The sequence below is a fragment of the Lolium rigidum genome, chromosome 4, assembly GCF_022539505.1.
Source record: "Lolium rigidum isolate FL_2022 chromosome 4, APGP_CSIRO_Lrig_0.1, whole genome shotgun sequence".
In the NCBI taxonomy this organism is placed as follows: Eukaryota; Viridiplantae; Streptophyta; class Magnoliopsida; order Poales; family Poaceae; genus Lolium; species Lolium rigidum.
In genome coordinates, this window is record NC_061511.1 from 19,105,860 (window position 1) to 19,126,607 (window position 20,748).

The 20,748-nt window shown below is 44.0% G+C and overlaps 1 protein-coding gene across 1 annotated transcript; it reads right to left on the bottom strand.

Moving 5' to 3' along the window:
• Positions 1-18,191: 18,191 nt before the first annotated feature.
• Positions 18,192-20,394, bottom strand: LOC124708558 (chitinase 10-like). The gene is made up of 2 exons (XM_047240238.1): positions 19,886-20,394; positions 18,192-18,564 (listed from the first exon to the last, which is right to left on the bottom strand). Exons 1-2 carry the CDS (start codon positions 20,392-20,394, stop codon positions 18,192-18,194), a joined length of 882 nt encoding a protein of 293 aa, XP_047096194.1.
• Positions 20,395-20,748: the final 354 nt, after the last annotated feature.

The following is a 20,748-nucleotide window of genomic DNA, read 5'->3' on the forward strand; positions in this document are numbered from 1 at the left end:
GCTATAAAGAAAAACTTCTTGGGAGATAACCCATGTGTTATTTTGCTACAGTACTTTGTTTTATATTTGTGTCTTGGAAGTTGTTTACTACTGTAGCAACCTCTCCTTATCTTAGTTTTGTGTTTTGTTGTGCCAAGTAAAGTCTTTGATAGAAAAGTAAGTACTAGATTTGGATTACTGCGCAGTTCCAGATTTCTTTGCTTTCACGAATCTGAGCCCACTGCCCTGCAGGAAGCTCAGAAAATTATGCCAATTTACGTGCATGATCCTCAGATATGTACGCAACTTTCATTCAATTTGAGCATTTTCATTTGAGCAAGTCTGGTGGCCTAATAAAATCCATCTTTACGGACTGTTCTGTTTTGACAGATTCTGCCTTTTATTTCGCATTGCCTCTTTTGCTATGTTGGATGAATTTCTTTGATCCATTGATGTCCAGTAGCTTTATGCAATGTCCAGAAGTGTTAAGAATGATTGTGTCACCTCTGAACATGTTAATTTTTATTGTCCACTAACCCTCTAATGAGTTGTTTCGAGTTTGATGTGGAGGAAGTTTTCAAGGATCAAGAGAGGAGTATGATACAATATGATTAAGGAGAGTGAAAGCTCTAAGCTTGGGGATGCCCCGGTGGTTCATCCCTGCATATATCAAGAAGACTCAAGCGTCTAAGCTTGGGGATGCCCAAGGCATCCCCTTCTTCATCGACAACATTATCAGGTTCCTCCCTGAAACTATATTTTTATTCCATCACATCTTATGTGCTTTTTCTTGGAGCGTCTGTTTGTTTGCTTTTGTTTTTGTTTTTGTTTGAATAAATTGATTACATCATGCTTGTGTGGGAGAGAGACACGCTCCGCTGGTTCGTATGAACACATGTGTTCTTAGCTCATAATATTCATGGCGAAGTTTCCTCTTCGTTAAATTGTTATATGGTTGGAATTGGAAAATGATACATGTAGTAATTGCTATAATGTCTTGGGTAATGTGATACTTGGCAATTGTTGTGCTCATGTTTAAGCTCTTGCATCATATGCTTTGCACCCATTAATGAAGAAATACATAGAGCATGCTAAAATTTGGTTTGCATATTTGGTTTCTCTAAGGTCTAGATAATTTCTAGTATTGAGTTTGAACAACAAGGAAGACGGTGTAGAGTCTTATAATGTTTACAATATGTCTTTTATGTGAGTTTTGCTGTACCGTTCATCCTTGTGTTTGTTTCTAACAAGCCTTGCTAGCCTAAACCTTGTATCGAGAGGGAATACTTCTCATGCATCCAAAATACTTGAGCCAACCACCATGCCATTTGTGTCCACCATACCTACCTACTACATGGTATTTCCCGCCATTCCAAAGTAAATTGCTTGAGTGCTACCTTTAAACAATTCAAAATTTATTACCTCTTATTTGTGTCAATGTTTTATAGCTCATGAGGAAGTATGTGGTGTTTATCTTTCAATCTTGTTGGGCAACTTTCACCAATGGACTAGTGGCTTCATCCGCTTATCCAATAATTTTGCAAAAAGAGCTGGCAATGGGATTCCCAGTCCCAAATTAACAAACTAAAAATAGACACTCCTCCATGGTATGTGATTGTTGGACGGCACCCGAAGGATTCGGTTAGCCATGGCTTGTGTAAGCAAAGGTTGGGAGGAGTGTCATCATAATAAAACTAAAATAAAAGGTACTCCTTCATGGTATGAGATTGTTGGCGGGCACCCGAGGATTCGGTTAGCCATGGTTTGTGAAAGAAAGGTTGGAAGGAGTGCCACCCAAAAATAAAATAAAATGGGAGCCGCTCTTTGAAGGTTTGTCTGGCAAGGGGGTTAGAGTACCCGCTATCATTCGTTGACAACAACATACACCTCTCAAAACTTTATTTTTATGCTCTCTTTATGTTTTCAAAATAAAAGCTCTAGCACAAATATAGCAATCGATGCTTTTCCTCTATGAGGACCATTCTTTTACTTTCAATGTTGAGTCAGTTCACCTATTTCTCTCCACCTCAAGAAGCAAACACTTGTGTGAACTGTGCATTGATTCTTACATATTTGCATATTGCATTTGTTATATTGCTTTGCATTGACAATTATCCATGAGATATACATGTTACAAGTTGAAAGCAACCGCTGAAACTTAATCTTCTTTTGTGTTGCTTCAATGCTTTTACTTTGAATTATTGCTTTATGAGTTAACTCTTATGCAAGACTTATTGATGCTTGTCTTGAAGTACTATTCATGAAAAGTATTTGCTATATGATTCAGTTGTTTACTCATGTCATACACATTGTTTTGATCGCTGCATTCACTACATACGCTTTACAAATAGTATGATCAAGTTTATGATGGCATGTCACTCCAGAAATTATCTTTGTTATCGTTTTACCTGCTCGGGACGAGCAGAACTAAGCTTGGGGATGCTGATACGTCTCCAACGTATCGATAATTTCTTGTGTTCCATGCCACATTATTGATGTTATCTACATGTTTTATGCACACTTTATGTCATATTTGTGCATTTTCCGGAACTAACCTATTAACAAGATGCCGAAGTGCCGGTTCCATTTTACTGCTGTTTTTGGTTTCAGAAATCCTAGTAACGAAATATTCTCGGAATCGGACGAAATCAACGCCGAAAGTCTTAGAAATACGCGAAGCTTCCGGAGCACCGAAGAAAGGTCGAGAGGGGTGCCGGGGGGCCCCACACTGTGGGCGGCGCGGCCCAGAGGGGGCGCGCCCCCTATGGTCCGGGCAGCCCGGGCCCCCTCCGACTCCGACTCTTCGTCTATTTAAGTCGTCGTGACCTAAAACCTCGACACCAATTGACGAAACTCCAGAAAAGTTACTGTGGCGCCGCCGCCATCGCGAAACTCCAATTCGGGGGACAGAACTCTGTTCCGGCACCCTGCCGGAGCAGGAAGTGCCCCCGAAGGCTTCTCCATCGACACCGCTGCCATCTCCACCGCCATCTTCATCACCGCTGCTGCTCCCATGAGGAGGAGTAGTTCTCCATCGAGGCTCGGGGCTGTACCGGTAGCTATGTGGTTCATCTCTCTCCTATGTGTGTCAATACAATAATCTCATGAGCTGCCTTACATGATTGAGATTCATATGATGATGCTTGTAATCTAGATGTCATTATGCTAGTCAAGTGGGTTTTACTTATGTGATCTCCGGAGACTCCTCGTCCCACGTGTGTAAAGGTGACGAGTGTGTGCACCGTGTGGGTCTCTTAGGCTAGATTTCACAGAATACTTACTCATTGAATGGTATAGTGAGGTGCTTATTTATATCTCTTTATGATTGCAGCATGTTGTATCACAATTTATCTATGTGCTACTCTAGTGATGTGTTATTAAAGTAGTTCTATTCCTCCTGCATGTGTGCAAAGGTGACGGTGCGTGCACCGTGTTAGTACTTGGTTTATGCTATGATCAAGATCTCTTGTAGATTATGGAGTTAACTATTGCTATGATAATATTGATGTGATCTATTCCTCCTACATATGCATGAAGGTGACGAGTGTGCATGCTATGCTAGTACTTGGTTTAGTAGCGTTGATCTATCTTACACTAAAGGTTACTTAAACATGAGCATTATTGTGGAGCTTGTTAACTCCGGCATTGAGGGTTCGTGTAATCCTACGCAATGTGTTCATCATCCAACAAAAGTGTAGAGTATGCATTTATCTATTCTGTTATGTGATCAATGTTGAGAGTGTCCACTAGTGAAAGTGTAATCCCTAGGCCTTGTTCCTAAATACTGCTGAGTTACTACTGCTTGTTTACTACACGCCAAGCACTTTTCTGGCACCGTTGCTACTGCTCATACTTATTCATACCACCTGTATTTCACTATCTCTTCGCCGAACTAGTGCACCTATTAGGTGTGTTGGGGACACAAGAGACTTCTTGCTTTGTGGTTGCGGGGTTGCATGAGAGGGATATCTTTGACCTCTTCCTCCCTGAGTTCGATAAACCTTGGGTATCCACTTAAGGGAAACTTGCTGCTGTTCTACAAACCTCTCCTCTTGGAGGCCCAACACTGTCTACAGGAAAGGAGGGGGAACGTAGACATCAATGATGAATAACAATCTGAACATAAACCTTGGTTCAATAGTTTCACTCAATAGCATCAATAACAAGTAGAAATCAACACCGGGAGAGTTTCCCCTATCAAACAATCAAGATCAAACCCAAATTGTTACAGCGGTGACGAGGTGCAGTGGTGGAGATGGCGGTGATGATGATGATGATGATGGAGATGATGATGGAGATGATGTCCAGCTCGATGACGGTGACGATGGCGTCGATTTCCCCCTCCGGGAGGGAATTTCCCCGGCGGATTTCAGCCTGCCGGAGAGCTCTTTTCTCTTTGGTGTTCTCCGCCCGCAGAGGCGGCTGTGACTCTTCGCGACTATCCTCTGGGGCTTAGGTTTTCGGGACGAAGACGTACGCGAAGAAAAGGAGGCGAGAGGGGGCTGTGGGCCCCCTCCTCACAGGGCGGCGTGGCCAGGCCTTGGGCCGCGCCGGCCTATGAGGTGGGCCCACCTCGGGTCCCCTCGGCTCCCTGTTCTGGCTCCCTTCGTCTTCTGGAAAAATAGGATTTTCATATAATTTCCGTCAACTGTTGATCTTCCGAAATATCGCATTCTGACGGTGCTTTTTCCAGCAGAATCCTGACTCCGGTGCGCGATCCTCCAATAATCATGAAACATGCAAAATAGATGAAATAACATAAGTATCATCTCCAAATATGAAATATATCAATGAATAACAGCAAATTATGATACAAAATAGTGATGCAAAATGGACGTATCACTATGTTTTCTCTATGCTCATAAACAAACAGTTGCTTTCAATGCATAATTATTCATGATCCTTTGTTTGTGTTACTTTTCATGTTATAACATAGTTGCTAAGTTCTATTGTTAGAATTATGTTTATCATGCCTATGTTTAGAGTAATTTGATCCCAACTCACAATGTTCTTACAATAACTTGATCAAGATTATGTTGGCTGCATGTCCCCTTAAAAAATATTTTGTTATCACTTACCTACTCAAGGACGAGTAGGAGTTAATAAGCTTGGGGATGCTGATACGTTGCAACCGTGGCTATAATTTTTGATGCTCCATGCTTGTTTTACACTAATTTCTATATGTTTTGATTACACTTCGTTGCACTTTTATACATTTTCCGGCACTAACCTATTAACGAGATGCCACAATGCCGGTTCCTGTTTTCTTCTGTTTTGTATTTCAGAAAAGATGTACAGAAAATATTCTCGGAATTGGACGAAACAAAAGCCGAAGTCAATATTTTACCGTAACGAAGAAAGAGGCCAGAGGGGGGTCGAAGAGGCGCCACAGGGCGGCCAGACCACCCCATGGCGCGGCCTGGGTGTGGCCCGCGCCTAGGGGTGGTGTGGGCCCCCCAGGCGGCCACCGACCTCGTCCTTCCGCCTTTTTATTCATGATCTCGGAAAAAACCTAAACACCCGAGACTCCATCCACGAAAAGTTCCATCGTGGCCGCCATCGCAGACCCTAGCTCGGGAGGGTTCCAAAGCTCTTCCCGGCACCCTGCCAGTGGGGGAGATCATCACCGTAGGCCTCTACATCGCCATGCCCGCCTCCAAAGTAATGCGTGAGTAGTTCATCCCTGAATTATGGATCCATAGCAGTAGCTAGATGGTTGTCAGAACGATTATATATTTGTCATATGTTATTTGTGATCTTGCATGCTCTCCGTTGCTAGTAGTTGCTCTGGCCAAGTAAATGCTTGTGACTCCAAGAGGGAGTATTTATGCTCGATAATAGGTTCATGCCTCTAGTTTTCTGGAAGAGTTACAATAACTTCTAAGATTGTAGATGTGTTGTTGCTACTAGGGAGAAACCAACAATGTTTTATCCTAGGGTAATTTTATTGTTTACATTACACACATTGCTTAATGCGATAATCTATTGCTTGCAACTTAATACTGGAAGGGGTTCGGACGATAACCGGAAGGTGGATTATTAGTCATAAACGTAGTTGGATTACGGTCTATGTATTATGTTGTAATGCCCAAACGAATCTCATAGTAATCATCTTTTCATGTATGGTCTTTATTCTGTAAATTGTCCAACTGTAATTTGTTCACCCAACATGTTATTTATCTTTATGGAGAGACAACTCTAGTGAACTGTGGACTCCGGTCCTTTCTTTTACACTGATCGATACAATCATACTGTTCTGTTTACTTACTGCAAGCACTGTTCTCTTTAATTTCACTACAAACAATCATCATCTTTCCACACTATACATTTAATTCTTTGTGTTCAGCAAAACCGGCGAGATTGACAACCTCATTGTAAGTTGGGGCAAAATATTTTGGTTGTGTTGTGTGAGGTTCCACGTTGTTTTTGACGCCGGTAGTGCCCCTACCACAAGTCAGCTAGCAACACCTTCAGAAGTATGCCTTTCTCCTACTGGTCGATTAAACCTTGGTTTCTTATTGAGGGAAAACTTGCTGCTGTGCTCATCATACCTTCCTCTTGGGGTTCCCAAACGGTGTGCAATCTCCGCTCATGAGTAGCTCGTCATCGTAGATAGCCATTCTCCGAGGAGGCCCCACTTGTTGTGTGAAGGTGATCCAGTTTAGTGCCTCTGACACCCTTCACCTCTGTCACGTTGATACGTCCCCGACGTATCAATAATTTCTGTCGTTCCATGCTTGTTTTATGACAATACTTACATGTTTTGCTTGCACTTTATGATGTTTTCATGCATTTTCCGGAACTAACCTATTAACAAGATGCCACAGTGCCAGTTCCTGTTTTCTGCTGTTTTTGGTTCCAAAAAGGCTGTTCGGGCAATATTCTCGGAATTCGACGAAACGAAGACCAAACCTCCTATTTTTCCCGGAAGCGTCCAGAACACCGAAGAAGAGTCGGAGAGGGGCCAGAGGGCCACCACACCATAGGGCGGCGCGGCCTGGCTTGGGCCCGCGCCGGCCTGTGGTGTGGCGCCCCCAGGTGCCCCCCTGCGCCGCCTCTTCGCCTATAAAATCCCTTTCGACCTAAAAACACCGTAACTCTGGACGAAACTCCAGAAAGACTCCAGGGGCGCCGCCACCATCGCGAAACTCCAATTCGGGGGACAGAAGTCTCTGTCCCGGCACCCTGCCGGGACGGGGAAGTGCCCCCGGAAGCCATCTCCATGCAACGCCCGTTATCCGTCCCCGTGCCTACAGTATTTTAATCCTGCTGTTTACTATAATCACTACTGCTGTCTTTGTTACTCTACTGCTGTTATTTCACTACTGCTACTGCTATAAAACTGTTACTACTGATAAACTCTTGCGAGCAAGTCTGTTTCCGAGTGCGGCTGAATTGACAACTCCGCTGTTAAGGCTTTCAAGTATTCTTTGTCTCCCCTTACGTCGAATCAATAAATTGGGTAATACTTCCCTCGAAGACCGTTGCGATCCCCTATACTTGTGGGTCATCAAGACTATTTTACGGCGCCGTTGCCGGGGAGGCATAGCTCTACTCATAAGTTCACACGGGGAGTACACTCTACCTCTCTCTCTGCTTTTATTTTGTTTTATTTTGTTTTGCTTAGTTTACTTTTGTCTAGTTTATTTGTGCTTAGTTTATTTCTGTCTAGTATTAGTTTGCTTAGTTTACTTTTGCTTAGTTTATTTTTGTCTTGTTTTATTTGTCTCATATACCCAAAAATCCATAAAAATTTGAAAAACCAAAAAATTAAAAGCTGTCTGTTATGGGAGAACCAACAACCTACTTGGAGCTTATAGAATGTTATAATAATTATAGAGAATCAAGAAGCTGGTAAAATAATGAGTGCTATGATAGAAAAATTGAATACAATTGCTAAAATCTTGCTTGAATGCCATGATATAAACTGTTGCTCTCAACGGGATACTAAACATCTTAAATTTCAATGTGGCTTTAGTGAGGAATTTTTTATTAAGAACTATAATCGGAATTGCTATATTCATTATGGGTTCGAAGAGGTAGAACAATTTGTCTTATTTATGGGAGCCTCCGAGATAGAATCCTTCATGGTTGAGAATTATGAAACTTGTGTTGTTTGTAAGGGCCTTAAAGATTATGTCTCTACTATCCTTAATTCTTGCATAGAATGCTACAGTAGGAATCCTTATATCCTTGATTATAAAGAGAGACACATTAATGCACAAGAATGCACTCACAATTTGCGGGAACACGCGGAAGAAGAAATTGATGAACACTGAAAGCTCATTGGATGAAAAAGAGGAGGAAATTGATGAACACTGAAAGCTCATTGGATGAAAAAGAAGAGGAGAGCGACGAACAAAAGGAGGAAGAATGGATTAGCTACCCATGCCAACCTTCTAATGAGAGTAACTCTTTATCTCTTACATTATTTGATTGTCCTCCATGCCTACCGGACGAGGTTGAATGTTATGTTCCTGTGGATTCTCTTGAAATAGTACCTATGAGTAATACTTGTGAGAATGATTATGCTACTGTTATATATGATAATCCATGCTACTTTGATAAATCTTATGATAATGCTTTGTTTGTGCATGATGTCGAAATGCATGGTACTAAAGAATTTTGTTTGGCAAATGTCTATGATAAAGCTCTAGATGATGGTCCTATGTTACTTGATAATAATTGTACTACTAATGAAAATGGGATTGGAGAGTTCTTGACTTATTCTATGAGTCCCATATCTATTGAGATTGATCAACTACCTTGTTATATTATTAATAAAAGTAAGTTTGAAAGTTTTAATTCCACTATTCTTGAGATTGATAAAAATTATATGTTTGTGGATCATGAAAAGTATGCTGCATGTGATAGTTATATTGTTGAGTTTGTTCATGGAGCTACTGAAAATTATTATGAGAGAGGAAAATATGGTTGTAGAAATTTGCATGGTACTAAAACACCTCTCTATATGCTTAAAATTTTGAAGCTACACTTGTTTTATCTTCTTATGCTTGTCACTTTGTTCTTCATGAATTTATTTGTGTACAAGATTCCTATGCATAGGAAGCATGTTAGGCTTAAACTTGTTTTGGATTTGCCTCTTGATGCTCTCTTTTGCTTCAAATACTATTTCTTGCGAGTGCATCATTTAAAACTGCTGAGCCCATCTTAATGGCTATAAAGAAAAGAACTTCTTGGGAGATAACCCATGTGTTATTTTGCTACAGTACTTTGTTTTATATTTGTGTCTTGGAAGTTGTTTACTACTGTAGCAACCTCTCCTTATCTTAGTTTTGTGTTTTGTTGTGCCAAGTGAAGCCTCTAATCGAAGGTTGATACTAGATTTGGATTTCTGCGCAGAAACAGATTTCTATCTGTCACGAATCTGGGCTGTTTTACCTGTAGGTAACTCAGAAAAATATGCCAATTTACGTGCGTGTTCCTCAGATATGTACGCAACTTTCATTAGTTTTGAGTTTTCTGATTTGAGCAACGGAAGTATTTTATTAAAATTCGTCTTTACTGGCTGTTCTGTTTTGGCAGATTCTGTCTCTGTTTTTTGCATTGTCTCTTGTGGACTTTAAGCGAGGTTTTCTAGACGTGGAGAGCTGTAGCTAATGTTTTATTGAGTTCTTGCAATGTGCCACTACAGGACCAAGGTGGATTCAAATTTTTTGAGTACTAACCCCTCTAATGAAGTTTATGAGAAGTTTGGTGTGAAGGAAGTTTTCAAGGGTCAAGAGAGGAGGATGATATATGATCAAGAAGAGTGAAAAGTCTAAGCTTGGGGATGCCCCCGTGGTTCATCCCTGCATATTTCAAGAAGACTCAAGCGTCTAAGCTTGGGGATGCCCAAGGCATCCCCTTCTTCATCAACTTATCGAGTTTCCCCCCTGAAACTATATTTTTATTCGGTCACATCTTATGTGCTTTACTTGGAGCGTCTGTGTGTTTATTTTCGTTTTGTTTATGTTTGAATAAATTCGGATCCTAGCAATCCTTGTGTGGGAGAGATACACGCTCCTCTTTTTCATATGAACACTCGTGTTCTTCGTTTTACTTTTAATGTTCAATGATAAAAGTTTGAAGCTATTGCACTTATTTATATTTGGTTGAAAACAGAAAATGCCTCATCATGTCTTGGATAATTTGACACTTGGCAATTGTTTTGAGCTCTCAAGTAGATCATGATTAAGTTTTTTTCATGTAGTTTAAACCTATTAGTGGAGAACTACTGGTAGAGCTTGTTGAAATTGGTTTGCATAATTGATCTCTCTTAAGGTCTAGATATTTTACGGTAAAAGTGTTTGAGCAACAAGGAAGACGAGTGTAGAGTATTATAATGCTTGCAATATGTTCTTATGTAAGTTTTGCTTTGTCAGGTTCATACTGGTGTTTGCTTCAAACAACCTTGCTAGCCAAAGCCTTGTACTGAGAGGGAATGCTTCTCGTGCATCCAAAACCTTGAGCCAAAACCTATGCCATTTGTGTCCACCATACCTACCTACTATATGGTATTTTCTGCCATTCCAAAGTAAATTGCTTGAGTACTACCTTTAAACAATTCAAAATTTATCACCTCTGATTTGTGTCAATGTTTAATAGCTCATGAGGAAGTATGTGGTGTTTATCTTTCAATCTTGTTGGGCAACTTTCACCAATGGACTAGTGGCTTCATCCGCTTATCCAATAATTTTGCAAAAAGAGCTGGCAATGGGATTCCCGAGTCCCAAATTAATTAACAAAAATAGACACTCCTCCATGGTATGTGATTGTTGGACGGCACTCGAAGATTCGGTTAGCCATGGCTTGTGTAAGCAAAGGTTGGGAGGAGTGTCATCATAATGAAACTAAAATAAAAAGGCACTCCTTCATGGTATGAGATTGTTGGCGGGCACCCGAGGATTCGGTTAGCCATGGTTTGTGAAAGAAAGGTTGGAAGGAGTGCCACCCAAAAATAAAAATAATTCATGGGAGCCGCTCTTTGAAGGTTTGTCTAGCAAGGGGGTTAGAGTGCCCACTACCATTCGTTGACAACAACAAACACCTCTCAAAACTTTACTTTTATGCTCTCTATATGTTTTCAAAACCAAAGCTCTAGCACAAATATAGCAATCAATGCTTTCCTCTTTGAAGGACCTTTCTTTTACTTTATGTTGAGTCGGTTTACCTATTTCCTTCCATCTTAGAAGCAAACACTTGTGTCAACTGTGCATTGATTCTTACATACTTGCATATTTGCATTCATCATATTACTTTGTGTTGACAATTATCCATGAGATATGCATGTTACAAGTTGAAAGCAACCGCTGAAACTTATATCTTCCTTTGTGTTGCTTCGATGCCTTTACTTTGAACTTATTGCTTTATGAGTTAACTTTTGTGCAAGACTTTTGATACTTGTCTTGAAAGTACTCTTCATGAAAAGTTTTGCTACATGTTATCTATTTGTTAGCAACTATAGATCATTGCCTTGAGTCACTTCATTCATTTCATATGCTTTGTAATAGTATGATCAAGGTTATGTAAGTAGCATGTCACTACATAAATTATTCTTTTTATCGTTTACCTGCTCGGGACGAGCGAGAACTAAGCTTGGGGATGCTTGATACGTCCCCGACGTATCCATAATTTCTGTCGTTCCATGCTTGTTTTATGACAATATTTACATGTTTTGCTTGCACTTTATGATGATTTCATGCATTTTCCGGAACTAACCTATTAACAAGATGCCACAGTGCCGGTTCTCGTTTTCTGCTGTTTTTGGTTCCGGAAAGGCTGTTCGGGCAATATTCTCGGAATTCGACGAAACGAAGACCAAACCTCCTATTTTTCCCGGAAGCGTCCGAACACCGAAGAAGAGTCGGAGAGGGGCCGGAGGGCCACCACACCATAGGGCGGCGCGGCCCGGCTCGGGCCCGCGCCGGCTCGTGGTGTGGCGCCCCGAGTGCCCCCCTGCGCCGCCTCTTCGCCTATAAAATCCCTTTCGACCTAAAAACACCGTAACTCTGGACAAAACTCCAGAAAGACTCCAGGGGCGCCGCCACCATCGCGAAACTCTAATTCGGGGGACAGAAGTCTCTGTCCCGGCACCCTGCCGGGACGGGGAAGTGCCCCCGGAAGCCATCTCCATGCAACGCCCGTTATCCGTCCCCGTGCCTACAGTATTTTAATCCTGCTGTTTACTATAATCACTACTGCTGTCTTTGTTACTCTCTCGCTGTTATTTCACTACTTCTACTGCTATAAAACTCGTTACTATCGATAAACTCTTGCGAGCAAGTCCGTTTCCAGGTGCAGCTGAATTGACAACTCCGCTGTTAAGGCTTTCAAGTATTCTTTGTCTCCCCTTGTGTCGAATCAATAAATTGGGTAATACTTCCCTCGAAGACTGTTGCGATCCCCTATACTTGTGGGTCATCACACGTCCTGTATGATGCACCTTTAAAAACCTTTTCCTTAGTTTCTTCATGCAGATGCCAATTGGAAATCGCAAACTATGTGACTCATGAACAGACTAGGAAAGTTCGGGCCAAGGGGTTCCCATGGGCCTGGTATGGCTCTACGCTCAGTCTTGGTTCCGAAGGCGAGAACTCAGGTCTTGGTATCGAAAAGAAAGAGTCAAATCACCACATCCCCATGTGGTGGCCCATCCAAGCCTTTAATCATGTTTAACATCATCACCGATCAAACCACGTCATCCTATAATACCAGGTTCATTCGCAACTCTGATTCATCAACCGGATGGATCAGAATTCGTCAACTAAGCATGGCTGCATATTCGGTATAACAACTCTAGTGGTGCACACAAGCTTAAACCTAGCCTTGATAGGAGTAGTGGATCACGGTATTTATGTAACAAGTATGCAACATGCAAAACATAGGATATATCTATATGCCAGTAAAAGATATTAGAATCGTATGCAATATGTAGTAACCATAATTTGTAAAAGTTGAAAACAATATGAACAATGATACCGCTAACGATACCAATCAACAACAAATAAATAACATCATTTAAACAATTCATTGGTAATACATATAACTATTGATGACTGCAAGTTCACAGATTAATTGTAGCTAGTTTCGAAATAAGAGTATCGAATCACAAGGAGCTACTAGTTAAGGTATAAATGCCCCTTGCTACTATATATTAAAAGCTACTTATAAATCATTCTTTAATCTCAAATAAAGATGTTTAAAAGATTGTTGTAATTGGTTGCAAGAAAGTAAATAAAGCAATAAGTAATAAGCGTAGTGAGAAATGGATTGATACTCAATAAGACAAAGTGTTCCTCGAGATTATTGGATCCACCTCTAGCATTAGGATTCATGTTAATCAAGATAAAATATGCTTATAATCATGTTGTGTGTGGAGAGAGCTCCATAACAAGGTGCGCACGGAAAACCATCGGTCATCGCGGCTAGCCTTCTGCAAACCACTTGTTAACCATCGCAATTAAGGGTTTCCCGTGGTTATCGATATGATCTTCGCGAGGCTCCCTTTATCCCCCTCTTCCATGTGTTAAAATGCCGATACAATAATATCACTTCTCGCCGTACACTTTACCCCACTTCAAAGGGTAGTTCTCTCTCGACACCACAAGACAAATATTACATGGTGCCTCTGTTGGACAAGGCAATGCCTAGGCAACGCTTATGCACTAGGCGATGGAAAAACTGCTCGCCTAGGGCATAAGCGGAAGTCTAGGCAGTGCAACTAAGAAATTGTCTTCCTTAAAAAGAAATGTATGCCAAACTTCACTAACGAGCTTGATGGGCATTATTCAAAAGCTAGTTATTAGAAATTTACGCATTTGCATGCCCTGGATTAATGTGTATTCATATATAATAACCCATATACGCACCCATATACACACTTGATGGTATAATCTATTCCCGCCTAGGCTGCGGCTAGAGTGCTTAAGCATCGCCTAGGCACTAGGCGAATGCGAACCGTCTCGCTTACGTCTAACGTTTTTTTTCAACCTTCACAACATATACTATCAAGAGAGAGAATTAACACACATCAATACATTAAAACCATAGATCATCTTTGATTCATCTTATATTCATGTGGTTTCTCCATCTCCCAAGAACAAGAGCAACTACTCACACATGGAAATAATCAAGAACATCATCATATTCTTATGGATGGAATGAAAGTAATGGTATGAATTTGAATACAAATCCACAATAGCAATCAAGATTCCAACTATGATTGAAGGAGAATGGGATCGGTTATGGTGATGGTGGTGCAATGGCTGATGATGAAGGGGATGGTGCCTTGTCCTTTGATGGTCCACGTAGCAGCCCGGATGATGTCTTTTTCAAAGTTTCTCCTATAGATCTATCCCAGAGGTGGTGTTTATGTGTTTCCTGAGGCTGTGTATCCCAGATCTCTCTGCTGTCTGCGCAAGATGAAAGTATTTGACGGGGTGGTGCTCCTGGTACGGCATACGGGCGGACGGTACGGGCAGGGTCGCCCAGTATGGGTGTCCGATAAACCTTCCGATGTTTGTCCTCGCATTCCCCTTTCACCAACGTGCATGGTTAACACTGGCGGAGCTATGTAGGGGCCGACCTGGGCCATGGCCCGCCCAGGTTTTTTTGAAAAGATTATTTATGCCCAGTCCACTACCTCTGGTAGATGCAGACCAGCCCATGAGCAAGTATCAAGAAGGCCACCAGCAACGTGACGATTCGGAGCGGCCCATCCTGGTAACAAGTAGCGAGAGCTCCCACTCCCCGCTGAGAAAAATCCTAGGAAGAGACAGCGCGCTCTAGAAAACTAGATGATGTCCCGCGCGTTGCTGCGGGAACACATGCTACAAACGAATCATCATCCATTGATTAACAACTAAAACCACTATCCCAGAAAGCATAGAGATTGTGAAAATCACATTTCATAAAAAATAATGCATACACAGCAGATACACTTTTATGAAATTCAAGATCAGTTTTGCAGAGCCAAAAAAACCATCCGAATGAAAGTCATGCATAATTTTAGGGAATCGGTCTAAATAGGTGTTTGTTTTTTCTATTCAAATTTTAAATTTCCCCAATCTTTTTTTAACTGAGTTGTGTATTCATTTAGGGATAAAGTGTTCATTACACTTTTGCGAGACCAGGTCAGTTCAGTACTGAATAGCATCACACCAGTACACAACTCGATAATACTAAACTGAGCCAGCCCTGCTAATTAGAGAATGAGGTGTGCAACAGAGACCTAGCCATGGTCATGTCAGCTCACTACAATCACGTACAAACTCAAGCGGCTGACAACCGGAATAGCTTTGGAGCATATGATGCTTCTTTCCATACATCCAATACAGTGTAGATAGAAAAGAAAATATTTCAGGAAAACTATTTGAGTTTCATACATGAACAAACATCACAAGAAAATCAGCAGATGGTTGAGAAAAGAAGGGTCACCATCTGAAACCAAAGCTTCAGCTGCAGGTTCCTACTTATACCTGGTAGAAACGAACAGCAAGCAATTTTATCGGGTGAACCATCACATGAACTACTTCCCATAATATAGTACAATGAATGAATGATGTAGCATATACAGTTGGATCTATACGGAGGTTATAAACTTGAGTGTGACTGCAGGAATCTAATAAGACAGAAGAAGAGACTATTTGCCAAAAAAAAAAAAAAAAACAGAATAAGAGAAAATTACCCAATCCAATCAGCATGAATAAGGAAAAAAAAAAGGGGAAAAGAACCATCGAATATTCTTGCCATAAGAAAATGATGACAATCATAGACATCGAGGCTGCAATAGCTGAACAACAGGTGGGTATCGAACGCCTCCACAACCAGCAAAAAAAAAAAATCGAACGTCTCCACATCCTTCTGCATATACACGCTCTTTGCGGAGGATGGTAAGAGGCTGCGGTGGAAGACAAGAGGAGGTGCATGACGGCAGCTGGAATGGTTGAGATGCATGTGTGATGGTAGTCCAATTCAGTCTAAGAAAGCAGTACATGCCGTCGTAGAGCCCGACGATGTGCAACCCGGAGGTACCTCATGTGGTTGCAGAGCCCGTAGCTTTACCTCCCATCGTTAACCACAGTTTGGGATGGGTGAGTTTTATAGCAAGAAGGGAAAGGGAATCGATGGTTCACTTGTAGCATGGCATACAAGCTACAGAGAGGAACATGCAAGGTAACGGAAAGCAGAAGATGAAGCGAACAGACATAGGTGAAGTAAATGTCATGTCATCAATGGCAGCGCTGGGGTCTGATTGGTGCCATTTGGTCAGCTTGAAGAAAAAAATGCATAGAGCGGAATGAAATTGGACTCATGGAACATAATAGACATAGTTTTTATTGATGACGTGGACCATAAGTGGCAGCATGATGAGGTGGCATGCTTGCATGTTAAGAGAATTCAACTTAGTGGGTTGCTCCTATTTAGGTATTATAGATGTTATTGGTATATAGCTAGCTTCATCAAGCAGTTAATTTCCATCACATGTCTAGCAGCAGGTATTATTTTCTTCCTTTCTCTAAAGGTCTCCAAATATTTAGTTTCAGCAGTTTAAAGCATGCTTTTCTCACTTAAAATTTTCTAAATTCTTAGATCATCTTCAATGGTAGCCCCCAAAATTCTCCACATTTTTGTCCAAAATGTGATGGATTTGCGTGGTGCCGCCTATGTACCTTATGGCACCCCATATAATATGTATGTGTCGCAATTTTGATTTTTTATTGATAAACTTCAAACTTCATTTGATAAAAAAACTCTGATTACATAGCTCGAAATTACAATTAAAACTTAAGAAACTTTAATTTAAATCCTCCTAGTTGTGTAAGATGTATTCTTTGCGCGAACAATCATCGGCCTCGGCTTGAATGGAGATCTGGGGCACATCGGTTCGCCCATCAACGGCGCGTGCTCAGGGACGCGACGTTGTTCCGAAAATGGGGGTTGCCGTTGGTAGGTGGTTTAGGGCAAGCGGCGTCCATGCGGATCAAATTGGCCGATGAGGGCAAGAGAGGCGGCCTACCTTGGAGATGCTCTTATTCGTCAAACAAAAAAAATTGTGTTGTTTTTATAGCCTGGCCCGCCCATCTTTTTCTTTGTAGCTCCGCCACTGATGGTTAAGTTCTTAGATAATTTTTATCACGTCAAAATACCATAAAATGATAGTTTTTATTGACATTTCATCATTGCCTTAATATTTTTAGATCTTGCGTAAACAAGCATAAAAGACGCGCGGAAGCGTAGCGAAATACAAAAATCCTATTGCTACTCAGAGATATCTATATGAAATAATGGTGTAAAAATACTCTAAAAATGCACTCATCAACTATCTCCTACTAAAACTAACACGATCATGTTAACAAATGAATGAAACAAAGATACATGAAGTAGTTTCAATAAAACCTAGCACAATTATGTTTACAAATGATCGAAGCAAATACTACCTTCGATTCAAGGAATAAGGCGTCCTCGTTTTACGTGCTTTTCGTTTGACTAAGAATTATTTCAAATATATAAAGATTGTTTGTACGAAATTAACATCATTAGAAAGTACTTTTCAATACGAATCCAACGATACTAATTACATATAATATAACCAAAATTTTGTTGCTCAATTTTTATGGTCAAAGTTCGTCTTGGAATACGTGTGCGCCTTATTCCTTAGGATGGAGGTAGTATACATGAAGTACTTCCAACACGATCGTAGCACGATTAATTAGTTGCATAGTACGATAAAACAATCATTTTGAGATGGGCTAAAAAGAGAGCAGCACGCATGTACTAGCTGCGCACGGACACGGATAGATCATCAATCACTCGATCGGGTGCGACAGCGACGCATGTGATGACGCGATGAGCACGCGGGAAAAGGAAGAAAACGGGACGATGCATGCAGTGCTCCGCTTCAACTCGACCCTGCTGTAGCTACAGCAGGTGAATAGAGTTTTCCATCTAGTACAATTTGTAAGTCTATGTTGGAAAATAGAATTGAACAAGCAAGACTTTCTTACATGAATAGTCTGAAGGGCAACATCCTTTGGATCGACATGGAAATCCCCCAAATTAACCAGGAATCAAGGATACAGAGTGGGACATAATCGTTGTTTGGGGAGTAAAAGGTCTTTGCGATGCTCTAGAATTAGAAGCAACAAGAAGTTCACCGATGTACTGTAACTAAAACCGGAAGAAAATTGCATGCATGTCTCCTAGATCGATTACGAGAATGGCAGCTGGTTAGCGCAGTCCAAGTTCGGCCCGAGGTTCCGGACGCCGAGGATGTCGCCGTAGCGGCGGTAGTAGCCGACCCGGTCGTCGGCCTGCGCGTTGCCGGTGCGGTTGCACTCGAGGCCACCGTTGATGATGTTGGTGGTGAGCCCGAAACCCGTCCTCCGGTTCGCCGCCTTGTCGGCCCTGGTGGGTCTGTAGCGCCCCACCATGACGTCGTGGCACGACGGCTTGGGCGGCTGCGGCGTCATCCAGAACCACAGCGCCGCCTTGAACGCCAGCACCGGGTCGGTCGCCACCATCTCCGGATTCCCTAGCCCGTCGAAGTCCAGCGCCTCACCCGCCGGCCCGTAGTTGTAGTTCCTGCCCGAACAAGTAGTTTAGAGCATCTCCAACAGGCGCTGCAAATTCTCGCGCGCTATACCGGCGATTGGGCGCGCTGTATACCGTTCGCGCGCGGTATAGCGAATTTGCCCCCGGCAGAGGCTGCATTTTGCAGCGCGCGTTGGTGTGCGGAAAACGCACCTCCGCCAGAGGCGCTATTTTGCAGCGCGCGCGACCGTTTTTTTTTTAAAATTCATCAAACAAACTATGAAATTTGAACGAAATACGAATATATTAAAGTGCGACGATACAAATGCGACATAGAAAATACTAGTACTACTCGTCCGACTACTCGTCGGACTCCCGATCGTAGTCGGAGCTGCTCGCAGTCGTCTCCGACACCGGCGTGGACGTCGACGTCCGGTGGAAGTCGGAGGAGGAGGACGAGAGGACGACGGTCGACGGCCCTGCGCCTTTCTTCTTTCCTCCTTCCTCTTCGCCGCCGCCTCGGCCCTCGCCTTCTTCCTCGCCGCGGACTCGGCGCGGCGCTTCTCGCGGCTCGCCTTCTTCGCCGCTTTCATCGCCGCCTTCTCCTCCTCCTTCTGCGCGTAGAAGGCCTCCGTGGCGGCGACGTCCTCCGGGAAGCGCCGCGCCCACTCGACGCGCATCGCCTCGTCGCGCTCGGCGATGAGGAGGCGCTGCTCCAGCTCCCGATGGCGGCGCTGCTCTTCGCGCGTGACTATCGGCGGACGGCGGCGCCAGCATCTCCGCCTGCTCGCGCGTCCAGACGTCGTCGAAGTTCATCTGGCGGCGGGGGCGGCCGAGGCGCCACGCGACGGCGTCGTAGGCTCGCGCCGCCTCATGCGCGGTGTCGAAGGTGCCGAGCCGGATCCGCTCCTCGCCGGAGCGAATCTCGGCGTCGAAGCGGCCGCTCGGCCGCGCGCGGACGCCGCGGTAGCCGGAGGCGGAGCGGCGCCGCGGAGGCATGTCGCCGGAGGCGGAGGCGGAGGCGGACAGGCGGCGGAGGTAGAGCGGTGGCGCGTGGCGCGGAGACAGAGAGCGGTGGGGAAAGAGGCGGAGAGACACGCGGAAGGCAGTTGGCGCGTGTCGTCTATATAGCGCGCGCGGCAGCGCACGCGGCAAATTTCCCGCGTGGGATGGCGCAAACGCGCGGGCGCGGCAAAAATTTACCGCGCGCGCCTTTTTCCCGCGTCTGCTGGAGCTTCGCGCGAGCGCTCGCGCGCGCCAAACTGGCAGGTATTTTGCCGCGCGCGCGTTTTACAGCGCCTGTTGGAGATGCTCTTAAGATACTACCTGGAAAGCCATGGTAACTGGATGGTGGAAAGCTAGCTAAGCTCACCAGGAGAGTTGCATGGGGCCGCGGCCGTGGTAGGACTTGCCGGGGACGCAGGGCCACTGCGTGTTGTTGGCGTCGCAGTAGTTGCTGGGCGGCGTCAGCTCCTCCTTGAAGCAGAGGCCCCACGCGAAGGGCCCGTCGGGCGCGGTGGCCCACCCGCCGGTGGTCTCGTGGGAGATCTGCGCCAGGAAGGCGGCGACCTCGCGGCGGCGCGTGTCAAAGTTTCGTCCAGTGCTGCCGAACTCCGGGAACCGCTCCGTGGCGGAGACGAAGGCGGAGTAGTTGTAGAAGCCCTTGGCGGGGCAGGCGGCGTCGTGCTTGTGCAGGAACAGGGACGCGTAGTCATCTTCCGAGACGATGGAGGAGATGTGGGCGCGGTGGCCGTAGCGGCCGCGGAAGATGTGGCGCCACCCGTGCCAGTGCCACGCTTCCGCGACGCCGGCGTTGGAGACGACCGACGCCGCGGCCAGGAAGAAGGCCAGCAGGACGGGAGAGCGAAGCAAGCGCGCCATCTGAGCTATCTGCTGCGTCTGAGCGACAGGAAGTCTTGCTCATATGTAGAGTTCCGGATGTGGTATAGTGGAGAACGTGGCACGTGATGGTGCCTTTGGCGCGCGTAGCAGCCGGACGGAGAACACGGCGACCGGCGCGGCGGCACCTGCTTGTGGTGTAGAGTTTCATGGGGGTTGACTTGAGCTGGTGGCAATTACTGCTCCCGCCCTCCTTGGAATCAGTGCTAGGTCAATGGCTAGCTTCCTGGGTAGTTTAGTAGGTCAAACGAGCTGGAAGCATGCGGCGATCGGAAGGCCACGTGCATCCTTCCGTTTAGCGTTATAAACAGAGGATGAATGGAATGCAGACTGTCG

Excerpts from the sequence above, each read along its gene's own strand:
- LOC124708558 (XM_047240238.1), bottom strand. The coding sequence starts at position 20,394 with ATGGCGCGCTTGCTTCGCTCTCCCGTCCTGCTGGCCTTCTTCCTGGCC. Across the intron at positions 18,565-19,885 it reads GGCCCCATGCAACTCTCCTG|GAACTACAACTACGGGCCGG; the intron begins GTGAGCTTAGCT and ends TTGTTCGGGCAG.